Source organism: Tamandua tetradactyla, chromosome 6 (assembly GCF_023851605.1).
Source record: "Tamandua tetradactyla isolate mTamTet1 chromosome 6, mTamTet1.pri, whole genome shotgun sequence".
NCBI lineage: Eukaryota > Metazoa > Chordata > Mammalia > Pilosa > Myrmecophagidae > Tamandua > Tamandua tetradactyla.
In genome coordinates this window covers 57,937,980-57,953,148 of record NC_135332.1, presented here as the reverse complement: position 1 = coordinate 57,953,148, position 15,169 = coordinate 57,937,980, and the positions used below count along the sequence as shown (strand labels likewise).

Here is a 15,169-nt window from a genome sequence, read left to right as displayed (position 1 = left end):
ACAGCAGAGGTAGGCGAGAAAGGGACACACTGGAAATACCTGGCGGATCTAAAATGCCAGGCTGGAGGGAGCCACAGGCAGAAAGCCAGCATTCCCTCACCTCCCCCAGGAATGGCAAGCCTGGACACCCAGCAGATGCCCCAGGACTCAGTGTGGATGACCTGTCAAAAGCTGCAAAGGGTTGGACCTTTCAGTCCAGCCAGCCAGTCCTTATGTATGACCACTTTCTGTCTTCAGGAAGGCATGGGGGTGGGAGTGGGGGTGGGGGGAAGGGGTCAAGGAAGGATGAGCCCAGCCCGTCCTAGGAAGAAAAGATGGGGCTGGGAGCACACAATGTCTGGGTAGGGGTCAAGGCTGGAAACTGGGGCTTTCAGGAGATGGGGGGCGGGGGGAAGGTATGGGAGGAGTGCAGTTGCACTTTTCTGGGAAGGCTTCCTGGCTGCCGAGTCACTGAAGGGTTTAGGGTTTGAACAGCCAACCGGGTGGGTTCAGTATTGGGATCTAGGACCCTGAAGGCCTTGGTGGCTCCCCAGAGGCTGAAGCTTTGGACAGCAGAGGCCAGCTGGGGTTGGGGACAGCCGAGGAGGCGAAGGTGGGAGGAGCCCGCGGGCGGTAAGACTGGATGGGTCTCCCCAGCTGGAAGGGGTGACTATCAGATTGTTCTCTTCGCTCCTCCTCTGGTCTGGCTAAGTGACTTCTGCCTTCCCACGCCTTCCGCCCCCACTCCCCGCAGCCCCTTCTCCTGGCACCGCTGGCGCGGCTGGGACTCAGGGGAAGCCGGAGTGGGGCCTCCGAGCCTCCTCCTTCCTGCGGCAGAAGGTCCCCCCACCCCACCCCATCGGGCCGCTCGAGGGAGCCCCGCCCCCGCCCCGCAGTTATATTTCCTGCTGGGGTGAGGGTGACAGCCCAGGGTAACAGGACTGGTTTTCTGAACTTTTAAATATACTAGTTCTTTGTTGCAGGTTCTCATTACATGAGGACTAGCCTCTCATCGCTGGACGTTTGGAAAATAAAGCACAAACTTCCAATTAAGAAAAAAAAAAATCAAGTTGTCCTCTCCAGAGGAGGCGAGCTTTTCGGTTTCCACCAGACCCAAAGTAGTCACACTTAGCAGAACTCAAAGTTGGGGGGTAGGAAGCCCCCCCATGGACACGTCCATCTTGTAACCTCCCAGGACCCAGGAGTACAAGCCCTGGTGGCAGGAGGCTCCCGGATCCCCCCCGCCACGGCCCCCCCTCCAGTACTCTGTGGGCCTGGACCGCGGCCCCCCGGCCCCATCTGCGCCCTCGGCTGTCCGCACGCTCAGCACGCGCCCCGCTGGCGGCCTCAGTTCCCCCTTCTGCAGAATGGGCGGGCGGCGCAGGCGGGAGGCCCGGGGCGCTGCGGGGGCGGGGCCGCGCGGGGAGCGGTGCGGCCGGAAGGGGTGTGAGTGCGGGGGCGGGCTCCGCGCCGCCCCGCCCCGGGGAGGGAGCCTGGGGCGCAGCATCCTGGCGCGGGCTGCGGCCGCTGCCGCCACTGCCGTCGGGGGAAGGTCCTAACGCGGTCATGGCCTCGCGCGGCGCCCACCCGGGCCGGAGTCCCCGCCGCCCCGCGCAGTAGCCCCGCGAAGAGGCGGCCTCGACGGTGCCGACGTCCGGGCGGGCAGCATGGAGGAGGCGCACCTGCTCCCGGCCGCCGACGTGCTGCGCCGCTTCTCGGTGACAGCCGAGGCCGGCCTGAGCCCGGAGCAGGTGACCAGCGCGCGGGAGCGTTACGGCCCCAACGGTGAGAGTGCGGGCCGGACCGGCCGCGGGGGCCGCGCGCGCTCCAGGCTCAGTTTCCCCCCCTGCACCGCGGCGGCCGAGCGGTCCTCTTCCCCGCCTCGGCCCACGGTCCCCGGGGACGGGCAGGAAGCGAGGGCTCCGGAAACCTCTTCAGATGTTTGTGGGGCACCCGGCGGAGCTGAGAGGCCACCTTCGGGGGGAGGGGATTCCGGGTTGGGAGACCGGACGCCGGGCCCCCAGCTCCGCTCCCTCCAGGCCCTGGGACCTGCGCGGTTCTTCGGGCCTCCCCTTCCCACCCCGCAGCCCCTTCCCCGTCCTTCCGTGCAAGCCTTAGCCCACCCCCATCTGCCGTCTGCGCAGAACCCCCGAGCCGCCCGGCAAAGCAGCCCATCTCGTGCGGATACGGACACTGAGACCGGCTGGCCCCGAGGGTCTCCCGCAAAAAGGCTCAATAAAACGTCCAAGAAAGTGCGGGAAGTGCAGCTTGTCGGCCGGCAGCTTTGGTGTGGCCCCCTCCCGCCCCCTCCCCCAGGTCTTCCTCTTTCCACAACCCCAGGCGGATGTGGCTGGCTGAGACTGGGGGGGGCAGGGGGGTGCTTTGAACCACTGGGACAGGAGAGGGTGGCGGGTTCAAGGCCTCGGGGAATCTCCTGGGAAGGCCTTTCCCTGACCCAGTGACCTGGCGTGGCTCCTGCCCCTCTCCGGCAGAGAGGGAGTCCCCAAGCTGGTGCTTTGCTGCTTGGGTCGGAGGGTGCTGTTTCTTCTCCACACCCTTCAGGGGAGGTGGGATTCTCCTTTTTGCCAAAAGGCACAGCGGCTGCCTCCAGGGACTGTCCCCATGTGGCTGGGCTGCGATAAGGAGTCCCTGTGAGGCTGGAAGGTGTAGAGGTCCCCTCCCGGTGCCCTTTCCAGACAGGACCTACTACCCCGGACACTCACCCCCCAGCACCAGCATGTGGGGAGTCCAGAGCTAATGCCCCCCACCACCACCAGCAATCCGCAGTGGAAGCCCAGCCTTGGGGATTTGGGGCCTCACCCTTTCACCATTCACAGCTGGCCTGTCGCCCTGGCTTCCTCTTTCCCCAGAGGGGAAGGTGCTTGAAAACTGCGAAGAGCTGTCAGAAAGGGAGCTTTGGGTTTCATATTGGTTTATGAAAACCACCTCTTACATAAATATTATCTTTCTGGAGCAGAAATCCTTTTTCAAAAAAAATTAGTTGCTATATTTAGTGGAGCTGTGGGAGGAACTGGGAGATAAATATTATTTAATATCCCCCATTAGTGACTTGGCAGGGACATTGTCGTTGCCACAGGAGAGCAGGGCAGCCGAGTCTGTGTCCCGACCCTAAAGTGGGGTTGGGGGTCAGGGCAGGTAAGGTCTGAAGTCCCACAGCCCACTGTGGGCTCCAGCATGGGAGTCCTGATTTCCAAGAGACCCAGCACTTGAAGCTGTGCCCAGAATCCCTCAGATTCTGTCCTGTACGGCCTTGGTCAAGGCCCCTCTTCTCTCTGGCCCCCCATGTTGTCGCTGGTTCACGAGGGTGGGGCTGACTGGGTGGGAGTAAGCCCCAGTCTCACCCTTTGCTGTTTGGGGAATCTCGGGGTGTCCTGGCCCCTAAACATCTGTGTGGCGTGATCGGTGAGGGTGCTGGCGTGGTCGGTGGGTCCAGAGAGGTGACTGTGACTTGGGAAATAAAATTGGGAGGGCCATCGCTGGGCTCCTCTGACTCCTGTGTGCGCTGATGGTAGTAGTAACAAAAACTAACATTTATTGAGCTCTTAATAGGTGCTGGGCGCTGTTCTCAGCACTTTCCATCTATTCTCTCATATCTACCCCAAAACAGCGCTCAGAAGGTAACTGAGACATCATGAGGTTAAATAACTTGCCCAGGGTCACAAAGTAAATGGTGGAGCTGCTATGGGTGCCTCAGTTTCCCTGTCTGTACAGGGGATACTGGTTCCACAGGCTCCTAGCGTTGGTACCTGTGCCAGGGGTTGGGGTCAGCTGGACAGCAGCTGTCCCAGCTTTGCCCGCAGCCCCTACGGGCTCCCAGAGGCTTTTCCCTCCCATCGCTGAGGCATCTTCCTCGGGAAGGGCTCCGGCAGTCCTGAGGGGAGGGGAGCCAGCTGCCCCTTCTTGCCCCCTCTTCTCCCCAACCTCCAGGACCCAGCCCTGGCCTGAGGAGGAGATGGCATGGAATGTCCTAGGGTCGCCTCAGGCCTAGCCCCTGGGGTGAGGCGCCCCCTCAGAGCTGTGTGATCCTGGGCGAGCCGCTTGGCCTCTCTGTATCTGTTTCCTCATCTCTCAGTGGGGCTATGCTAGACCCATCTGTTAGGGTTGTTTGTGAGTATTCAGTGAGGTCCCCACCTCCCTAGGGTGGAGGGGGCTGGGCTGAGCTCAGAGCCAGAAGCTGGGTGGTGGGGGTGGGTGTGGCCTCCGGGTGGGGGTTGAACCCCCAGAGACTAGTGTCTCCCCTCCCCCCTGAAGCCTTGCACCTGAAAGGTCGTTAGCGCTGGAAACCACACAGAAGTCATTTGTTTCAGAGCTGAAGTTTGCAAATTCTGTCCCGGGGACTGGGAAGGGGGTGCTGGGGCTCCTGTCCTCCTCCCTCCTCCTGCAGACAGAAACCTCCAAGCTGGTAGGGGACGGGACCAGCAGTGCAGTCCATCAGTGCGCCAGTCTGGAGTCCCCTGCCCCTCCCAGAGTGTCCCAGCCCTGTGACACTGATGGGTCCTCCGAGGCTCCAGCAGGACTGACCTGGAGCCCCCTGACCCCCCTCTGAGCCCACCTTTTTCTGCAGGTGCCTAGGGGGCCCAGAGCTCTGCTGCCTCTTAGAGCAATTTTTTTTTTACTCTTTTTAAAGTGTATGTTTTCACTAAAATTTGCACACAGTACAACAATCAAAGGGTATAAATAGTGCACAGTAAAGCGCTCGCCCCCACCCTGTCCAGAACTACCCATTCTCATTGTTCCCTTTGGATCTCTGGCCTCTGATCTTTTTGACATGACGTGAGGTGTATCTAGGTACGTTTTGCCCCTACTTTTCCTCCCGACCAGCCGTGAGAGAGGGGACCACGTGGGGCGTCCTCCAGCGTCCTCCTGGCTCTGCGGGACTTTGTGGCATGACTGTCCCGGGGTTTCTCCAGCTTGGGTTGTTTGCCGCCTCTGGCACCGCACACAGCGTGGCAAGGACTATCCTTGTCCCCACGTCATTGCACATACTTGTCAATATCGCTAAAGGAGAAATTCCTCAAGTGGAATTGCCGGGGTAAAGGGCGTGTGTATTTTAATTTTGACAGCTGTTGCCGCACTGTTCTCTGTAAGGCTGTCCCCAAACCTGCTTCCCCACAAGCTGGCCACCGCCGTGTGTAATCAAATGTTTTGATCAGTGCTGATCTGATAGAAGAGTGCCCTCTCATAGGTTTATTTTCTCCCTTTACAAATCAGGTTGGCACCCTTGGACAGGTTCAGGAGCCGGTTGATTTCCTGGGTCTGTGACTGACTGCTCAACTTTGTCCGAAATGCAGGGGGGCAAAGAGGCCAGACTGGGCTGAGCATGTCCTGCTGAGCGGGCCTGGGCCTAGAGGGTCCTGGGAGCTGGGTGCAGAGTGCCGTGTGGGAGTCAGACGCGCTCCCAGGGGGCTGCCCACGGTGGTCTCTGTGCATGGCAGCTTGGGTGAGCGGGGCCTGTGACCTGAGCCTCAGACCATCCACCTGCATGGTGGGTGCAGAGGCCTTGGGTGGGGGGTGCTGCCAGGTGGGAGCGGTGGTCCGGATTTGGATTCCTGCCAGCTGTGTCTCCTGCTCTCAGCCAGGTCCCAGCTAACTGCTGGAACTCGGGAAACCAGGCCAAGAGGAGGAAGGCGAGGGGGGAGGAGGGGCCAGCCAAACGGCCCCACTACCCCTCCTTGGCCTTGCTGTCCTCCTTAGTAGGGCAGAGATGTGGAGATCCCCAGGGCCTTGCAGGATGCGTAATTCACTCCCGGATCTGAGGTGGGGGAAGGAGGAAGGATTTACCTGCAAGGATTTGGAAGCGCAAGGTTGTTTAGGCTTCAGCATCCTCTGGCCCTTCGCCCCCCAGGAAGTAGCAAACCTGCCCCGGCTGGACTCTCTCGTCCCCTCGCAGCAGGGGCTGCCCGAGGCAGGGCTGGGTCCGTCCCGTGGTGTGGCTGGGCACCCAGATGCTGAGTAAACCCTTGGCCTCTAGCACCAGGTGGGCCCACTGGACTCTGCAGAGCAGGGGAGCCAGGGACGCAGGTGGACCCTGCAGTCCAGGTGGACCCCGGAGACACGGCAGGGCCAGGTGGGCTGGGCGGAGTCTGCCCAGCCACTGGCTCTGGCCCTGACCCTGGGAGTGACAGCTTAATTGCTCTGTAAATTTACCTTTGAGGAAGATCTTGGTGAGTGAGCACCTCTCCTGGCGGGAGCCCATATTTAGAAGCCGAAATACCAGTTTCCAATGTTGTAAGAAGGAAGGAGTTGAGGGGGGAGCACGGGAGCAGGTGGTGCGTGCACCCCCCGCCCCACAGCCCCGGGCCCAGCCTGAACCTGCCACAACTGAGTAAACAGTTGCTGGGAGGGCTCCATGTGCCCCAGGATGACTCACCCTCCTGGCCTGGAGGTGCCCCATCGGGTGGGGTGCAGCCCCACCGCAGATGACCGGTAAAGGTCACGCAGCCATGAGAGTAGGGCAGGGTGATGAGGTGGGGGGTCTGGGAGGGCTCCCAGAGGAGGGGGCTCTTCAGCGAAGACTTCTTGAGAGTGTTGGATTTCCACAAGGAGATAAAGAAGGTTACTGTGTAAAGAGGGAATGGCACGGACAGAATCTGGGAGTAAAAGCTTGAGTAAAATGAGCAGATGTGGTGGCAGTCCTGTGGGTCCCACTGGACAGAGGGACAGACGTCTAAGATACACGAGTGGGGCCATGGTGGCTCAGCAGGCAAGAACGCTTGCCTGCCATGCCAGAGGACCCGGGTTCGATTCCTGGTGCCTGCCCATGTAAAATAAATAAATAATAAGATACACAAGTGGTTCCGGAAGGGCTGGTTAGGGCAGACCTTCTGGGTCCTTGGATGCCGGGCTAAGCTCGGCTTTTATCTTGTAGGCTGTGGAGAGCCACTGAAGGTCTGTGGGCGGCAGGGGGAGGCGATTCATTCATTTGCAGGTATTTATTGAGCACTTACTCTGTGCCTGGTACCGTTCTAGGTGCTGCAGATGCTGCAGAGGACAGTCCTGCTGTCGGGGAGCTGACAGCGCAGTAACTGTTATGGTTATGGCTCATGCTTTTTGAGCGTGGGGCTGTGTGCTGTGCATTACCCTAAGTGCTTTATGTACGTCGTGCCATTTAATCTTCACAGTGGCAGTAGGAAGTAGTCACTACTATTAACTCCATTTGCAGATGGCAAAAGCAACACACAGAAGGGGGGAAGTGACTTACCTGTGGCCACAGGAGTACCGAGAGATAGAGCAGGATCTGAACTCAAGTCCTCTGGTGCAAAGTCTTTGTTTAAGCCACGAAGCTTCTCTGATCACATCCCTGTAAGGTTTAGGAGGTGAAAGAGAGAAGAGGCAGACCACAAAACCGTAGAGTGAGCGGATTCCTGCACTCCCGCTCCCGGGCAGAGCTCACAGAACTCCAGGCAGGGAGTTGTGGGTTCGCTGCTGGGTCCCGGTGCAGGCGGTTTTTAAGCAAGGGGGTTAGGTGACGTCTAGAAGGGGTGGCACATTTTACACAGCTCGAGTCATGGTGACCTTCCCTGTTCCCCTGACCTAACAATCCCCTTTGGATCCCAGGACCCACAAGCAAACTCCCAGGCTCCTCCTGGCCAGCCCCACTTTGGGCCTCGGTGGGCTTGGGCCATCTTGGTCTGGCAGGGGTGGCTCAGAGCGGGGACGGGCTGGCTGGGAGAGCCCCAGACAAGACTAGTGGGGGCCGCCCTGCCCCAGCCTGGCCTGGCTGGGCACTGGGAGGAAGCAGCACCTGCTCGTTCTCGTCTGCTCCTTGTAGTCCAGGAGACGGCACTAAGAGGGGGGTAGGGCCTGGGCACTATTCTGTTTAGCAAATGGGGCATCCAGCACTGCTGAAGGCCCAATGCCAGCATTTCAAGGGGAGCTAGCTCAGCGCCCCCCCTTCCCCCGCAAAGTCTGGGGATAGCCAGGGGTCACCAGTATCTTCTAGGAATGCCTGGGGCTGGGGGTAAGGGACCTCTCCCAGCCCCTGGGCTCCGTCCAGAGCCCGGACTCACTGATGTGACAGGAGAATTGGGTCTTTCAGGGTTTTGGTAGAACTGGCCTTTGAAGCAGACCAGGCCTGGGCAGGCAGGGCTTAGCAACCCTCAAAACATCACCTGTGAGGACAGCAGAGAGCTTTCCAGATGATCAATTTGACTGAACTCTGCGGCCACTACAGAGGGGTGGGCCAGTTGATGGGATGAGGGCATCCAGCCTAACAGTCAGGACATGAGACAGTAGGTGATCTTGGATGGGGGGTTTGGGGGGCAGGGGGAGGGAAGGCAGGAGAGCCTAAGAGTTAGGACAGAAATTTCAGGTAGAGGGTCTAGAGCAAGACTTGCCTGAGCTCAAAACCCAGGCCAACGTGGGACAGAAATCCTAGAATGAGCTGGAACTCAGCACCAAGGAATTGAGAAAACCTTCTTGACCAAAAGGGGGAAGAGTGAAATGAGACAAAGGGTCAATGGCTGAGAGATTCCAAACAGAATTGAGAGGTTATCCTGGAGGTTATTCTTATGCATTATATAGATATCCCCCCCTTTTTTAAAAAAATTGTTTATTAATTAAAAAATTAAGAAACAAAATAAAACATCAACGTACATAATCAGTAATTCACAATATCATCACTTAGCTGCATATTCATCATTTCTCAGAACATTTGCATTAATTCAGAAAAAGAAATAAAAAGAAAATAGAAAAAGAAATAAAACGAACAGCGGAAAGAAAAAGGAAAAAAAAAAAAAGATTATACCTACCATACCCCTTACCCCTCGCTTTCATTGATCACTAGCATTTCAAACTAAATTTATTTTAACATTTGTTCCCCCTATTATTTATTTTTATTCCATATGTTCTACTCCTTTGTTGACAAGGTAGATAAAAGGAGCATCAGACACAAGGTTTTCACAATCACACAGTCACATTGTGACAGCTGTATCATTATTCAATCATCCTCAAGAAACATGGCTACTGGAATACAGCTCTACATTTTCAGGCAGTTCCCTCCAGCCTCTCCACTACATCTTGAATAACAAGGTGATATCTACTTGATGCATAAGAATAACCTCCAGGATAACCTCTCAACTCTGTTTGGAATCTCTCAGCCATTGACACTTTGTCTCATTTCCCTCTTCCCCCTTTTGATCGAGAAGGTTTTCTCAATCCCTTGATGCTGAGTCTCAGTTCATTCCAAGATCTCTGTCCCACGTTGCCAGGAAGGTCCACATCCCTGGGAGTCATGTCCCACACAGAGAGGGGGAGGGTGGTGAGACTGCTCGTTGTGTTGGCTGGAGAGAGGGGCCACATCTGAGCAACAAAAGAAGATATCCCCTTTTTAATTTAAGGTGTATTAGAGAGGCTGCAGGGAAGTGCCTGAAACTTAGAGCTGTGTTCCAGTAACCATGTTTCTTGAAGATGATTGTATAATGATATAACTTTCACAATGTGACTATGTGAGTGTGAAAACCTTGTGTCTGATGCTCCTTTTATCTACCTTATCGACAGACGAGTAAAACATGTGGATTAATAATAGGAGGAACAAATGTTAAAATAAATTTAGTAGATTGAAATGCTGGTGGTTGGTGAAGGAGAGGGTTAAAGGGTATGGTACGTATGAATTTTTATTTTGTTTTCTTTTTATTGCTTTTTCTGAATTGATGCAGATGTTCTAAGAAATGATCATGATAATGAATATACAATTATGGGATGATAAAAAATTGAGTAGATGGAAATACTTGTGATCAATGAGAGGGAGGGGTAAGGGGTATGGTATGTATGAGTTTTTCTTTTTTCTTTTTATTTCTTTTTCTGAATTGTTGCAAATGTTCCAAAAAATTATCATGGTGATGAATATACAACTATGTGATGATATTGTGAGCCATTGAGTGTACACCATGCACGGAACGTTTATATGTTAAGAATGTTCATTTTTGTATGTTTTGGTTTGATAATAAAAAATTAAAACACACCCAGGCCAGCAACTTCCCAGCTGTGTGACCATCAGTTAGTTACTCAGCCTCTCTGACTTCAGTGGTCTCCTCTGTAACATGGAAATAATAATTGTATCCTCCTTCTTGGTTTGAGAATTGTAAGAGATTAATACAAAGAGTCAGCACGGCGTCTGACACAGTCAGCACCAGTTGCTGTTGTTTTAATATATCCTGACACCTGCCTGGCACATAATGTCTTCCCATTTATTCTCTAGAGATAATGCAGGTAGAGCGCCTGGCACCCTGCTTGGTACACAAGAGATGCTCAGTAGATGTGACTCTTGTTAATAATATTAATGATGATGGTGATTACTCTCCCAGCAGCCCTTCAGGGTGGAGGTGGGTGCCCCATGTTCCAAATGAGGCCCAGGGAGTCCAATCCACGTGGCACCCCCCAGGGAGTCAGTGCTTAGGGAGAACTGGAATCCTGCGTTGGTCCACGTGAGGGGGTGGGTAGGGCATCCGATGCAAGCTCAGTGGCTGGCTGTACCTCCTGGGGGGTGTGGAGAGTGGAAGGGGAACCTGGCAGTAGAAGCCAGGTCTAGAGGGGGAAAGGACTGTCAAGTCAGGATCAGCCAGGTTATGCTGCAGTAACAACCCCACATCTCACTGGCTTCAGGTGGTAGAGGCTCATTTCTCATTCGCACTCTCTGCCAGTGGCAGGTCAGCTGGGGGCTCTGAGTTTTCCTTACTCTGTGACCCAGGCTGATGACACAGAGGCCATCTCATAGGTTGCTGGTGAGGGCAGCAAAGGGACAAATTGCAGCAGATCCGCGTTGGCCAGTGAGGTAGCCATCAGACTCGGGTGGCTATTTGAATTTAAATGGATGAAAATTAAGTACAATTTAAAATGTAGTTCTTCGGTTACATGAGCCTTATCCCGAGAGCTCACTGACCCCACGTGACTCATGGCTCCCGTGTTGGACGCAGATACAGACCACATCCATCATCACAGAAAGTTCTAGTGCACAGTGCTCCTCTAGAGAGCCTCACACCCGCAATCAAACATCCAGCCTGGAATTCACACTCCTCGCCTCTTTTTTGCAGCTCACTTAGAGGGCAAGAAGTGCAATCCTATTCTGCACCCATAGGAGGGAGAATCAGAACTATTGGGGGCACGGCATAAATGACCACCACAGAGAGGATGCTGGGCCAGGTTGTGGGAAGCGCAAGTGGGAGACAGATCCAGGGGGAAGGCAGAGAAAGGAGACCTGGAGGGCCAGCTGGGGCAGGAAAAGGTGACTTAGTGGGGGAATCAGAGCTGGTGTGGGTGACACAGGACGTGCCGTCCAAGCCCACTGCTCACCCATGCCCAGAATAAATATCTTAGGAACATGGTGTCCCAGGGCCGCATACCTGACACAGGGATGGGTTGCAGGAGGGATGCAGATGAGACTTACGGATGAACTCTCTCCTTGCTCCAGAACTGTCAAGATACCCCAGGAGTGAGGGATGTAGGAGACCGCAAAGGCAAGTGTGAGGGTGTCATGGAATGGCACTATTCTTTACAGAGGCTGGGGCATAGCCAAGATGACCTCCAAAGGACCCTGCTCCATTGGAGAATTGGCCCAGAAAGCAGGCGTGCTCCCCCACCCCCCGCTGCCTTTCCTGTTCGCTTCAGCTAAATAGATCAGAAGGAAAAACTCTGTTTGATTTTAATCTCAACTCAGGACACTGGAGATTACATTTTCCACGGAAAATGTCAGCCGTTGCCTAAAATAGGGCTTTGGAGAAAAGGCTAGAAAGTGTATTTTTAGGTTATATGTTTCCCTCCTGGATTCCTGCAGCCCAGTGGACTGCTCTGTACTCTCCATGGATCAGCTGCCAGATGCAGACCCTAGAACTTCCAATCCAGTGACCCGGGAGAGGCTCCCACGGAAAAAAAAAAAAAACAAAAACAGCTTGCTGGTGCATGAGCCCAAAACAGGTGGTCGGATGCAAGGACCTGTTTCCTGTGTCAGGAGGGAGGAGGAGGAGAGAGCCCTCCTGGGGTGGGGCCTCAGATTCTGCATTTCTAACAGTCCCCCAGGTGACGCTGAGGCTGTGGGGGCGGGACACTGTCCTTCTGAGTGGCCAGGGGCGAAAGGAGGCGGGGCCGTTAGGCTTTGGCCTGGGAGGGGCCCCGGCGGGGCAGGGGACAGCCCTTCCGAGCCCTCCTCGAGGTCCAGCTGCCCGCCTCCCCCAGCCCCATCCAGACCGACTTACCCACGTGGGACCTCGTTCAAGCCGCCTCTCCACTCTGAGCCTCAGCCCTTGCATCTGTGAAATAAGGTGGTCACTTCCCACCCCTGCTTCCCCCGTAGGCGCTTGGGAGGATTCCACAGAGGCGACAGGTCCCCGAGGCAGCCAGCTCTGCCCGGTACAAGGGACATTTCCAGACACATAGAAGATAAAAAGTCTGCGTGTAAAGTGGTGGCAGGTCCTGCTGGGGGTTGGAAACCAGAGACTTGCACACATTCTGGAAGCCTGGGACTTGGCACGCTGGGCAGGGCGCTGTCTTCACTGACAGTGCTGAAGGGGCTGGCCTGGGAGGGGCAAGTCAACACTCACCCCCCAGGGATGGAACTGTGGGCTGGTCCTCACTGCTGGGGATGCCGGCTGCTGGGGTCCATCGGGAAAGCTCCAGGGTCTCCCGGGTGATCCGCCCAGGTGGTCCAGGAAGAGCGGGTGTGTCCGAGGCCAGGGGCAGCGGCCGTCTGAGCTGACGTTCTCATCTTGAGGGGCTCATGGAGGGAGGGGCTTGCTGGTAGTGGGGGTGAGGGTGGGGGGTGTCGCTGAAGAAGACGGGGCTGCTTGAGGAAGGGCAGTGCCCCGGGTTCCCTTCTCTTCTCCAGGCCTCAGTTTCCCCTCTGTGAAATGGGGGAGGGGTTGGAAGGTCCCTCCTGACTCAGGTCTTGTCCCCAGGTGGGCCAGGCTGCGTCAGCCCTCCTCATCCAGAGCGGGGTGGGGTGGGGGGCTGGCAGCATCTGGGCTCCAACCATCTGTCCTGAGGCCGGGGGACCTCAGAAGCTGTAGGGGTGCGTCCAGACCACCCTGGGTGGGCGCCCCGAGGGGGCTGCCTGGACCCCATTCTAATCCAAACGTCTCTTGTCTCCTCATGACTCCTGGCTGCCTGGATCCTGCAGAGCTCCCGACCGAGGAAGGTGAGGCTCAGGCCAGGGTGGGCTGCAGGGTTGTCAGCCTCCGAGGCCCTCCAGCATCGTCCCCTGGGGCCTCCAGGGGTCTTGGGCTCTGGTTCTCAGAACGGCAGGGTGGGGAGTGGGCCAGGTGGTCTCTGAGGCCATCCCAGCTCCGAGGGGGTGGGAAGGTCCATCGGTCAGCGCCCAGGCCTCACGGGCTGCTCCCGTACCCAGGGAAGTCCTTGTGGGAGCTGGTGCTGGAGCAGTTCGAGGACCTCCTGGTGCGCATTCTGCTGCTGGCTGCCCTGGTTTCCTTCGTAAGTGGGGCCCTTCTGCCACAGCCTGGACCCGGGAGGGACAGCCGGGTCCCAGCCGTGCTTAGAGCCCAGGCTCTGGGGTCAGGGCTGTCCTCTCAGCGCTGTCCCAGGGCGGGCATCCCTGGGCCTTCTCCCTGGCTCTCCCTGGCCCCCTACCTCCCCCCTAGGTGTCCCTCGCTTGTCCCCTCACGGCCACCTCCACTGGGTTCCCAGCTCCCACCTGGCCCCTCCAATCCCCCATCCACACTGGCTGTCAGAGCGAGCTCTGGAAACACAAGTTGGGTCTGCCCTTCCCTGTCTCAGCCTAGGATTTCTCAACCGCAGTGCTGTTGACATTTTATACCAATACTCCTTTGTTGCGTGGAGCCATCCTGTGCATTGCAGGATGTTTAGCAGCTTCCTTGACCTTTGCCCACCAGATGCTAGTCGCACCCCCAGTTGTGACAACTAAAAATGTCCCCAGGGGACAAAATTGCCTCCAGCTGAGAATTAGTGCCTTGGTCCCTTCTCTGACTCCTGGCACTCCTGAAGGTCTCGGGGGCTGCTTCCTCGTGACTGCCGCTCCTCCCCGATTCCTGCTGCCCACACCCCACCTGGGCCTGGTGGGTCCCAGGGCCAGGGTGGAGAGGCAGTGGGGGAGGCCGTGGTTGTCACTGGTAGCTGAGCAGCAGAGACCCAAATATTAACTCGGGGCTGGAAGTGGCCACCCTGAGACTGGGCACCAGGATTCTGGTTCCTGGCCTCACCCCAGCAGGTGATCTGCTCTATGGGCTGGCCCGGCCCTGGGTGGGACTCCTCCCCTCCGGCCAGTCTCTGCTAAAGTCATATTTAATCCTGGCTTTCCACCCAGCCAACTGTGCCAGCTGGTTCTCACCCTCTTGACCCCTTATGGAAACCAGGGACTCTTATAAAGTCTGTCCGTGTTTACGACAGCCAAGCCGAAAGAGTGTTTGTGCCTCTTCACTGTACGGATGGGCACACAGGCCCGTGGAGGGGGAGTGACAAGTTCCCACTGGAGTCAAGAGGTAGAAATGGGCCCCGAGCCAGGTCTTTTGCCTCCGAGGCCTCCACGGACCCGTGGAACTCAGACAGACGCTGCATCAGAATCACCTGGGCTTGCTAAACCCAAGTAGCTGGGTCCCACCCCCAGAGTTTCTGACTCAATAGGTCTGGAATGGGTCCCTGGAAGTGTACTTCTAACACGTTTCCAGGTGCTGCTGGTCTGGGCCACACTTTGAGAACCACAAGCTTCTTATAGACAGTGACATCTGCCGCCAGCAGTTGTGCAATTGCGCTGAGTCCAGCAAGCTGGCCTGGGTGGGGCGGGGGCTGTGGCAGTCACTGCCTGCAGGGGCCATTCATCCCGCCAGTCCAGGCCTCCTCGGGGCAGCCCTCTCCAAGCCCAGGGCTCCCCGAGGGTATCTTCTCCAAAGCAGGGGAGTAGACAGCAGATCCAGGGTGCAGCGAGAAAAGAGAAATGGCCCTAGGCTATGACGTAGCCTGAACTCACCAGCTCTGTTCCTCCAGGTCCTAGCCTGGTTCGAGGAGGGTGAAGAGACCACAACAGCCTTCGTGGAGCCCCTGGTCATCATGCTGATCCTCGTGGCCAACGCGATTGTGGGCGTGTGGCAGGTGGGTGGGCTGGGGCCCCAGGGGTCTCCCGGACTCTCGCGTGGGGCTAGGATCTCCCTGCTGCCACTTCTGCTTCCAGCTCCATCCCAGCCCTGAGAATGTCCCTCAGAAGGGGGGT

The 15,169-nt window shown here is 56.8% G+C and overlaps 1 protein-coding gene across 1 annotated transcript in view; it reads left to right on the top strand.

Annotated features, from left to right (window-relative positions):
- The first annotated feature begins 1,473 nt into the window (after nt 1–1,473).
- Nucleotides 1,474–15,169, top strand: part of ATP2A3 (ATPase sarcoplasmic/endoplasmic reticulum Ca2+ transporting 3) — a 37,499-nt gene continuing 23,803 nt past the window's right edge. The window contains exons 1-4 of the mRNA XM_077165582.1: nt 1,474–1,764; nt 13,109–13,126; nt 13,337–13,419; nt 14,947–15,051. Of these exons, the coding sequence (XP_077021697.1) occupies nt 1,647–1,764; nt 13,109–13,126; nt 13,337–13,419; nt 14,947–15,051 (324 nt within the window). The 5' untranslated portion in view covers nt 1,474–1,646. The remainder of the gene's footprint in view (nt 1,765–13,108; nt 13,127–13,336; nt 13,420–14,946; nt 15,052–15,169) is intronic.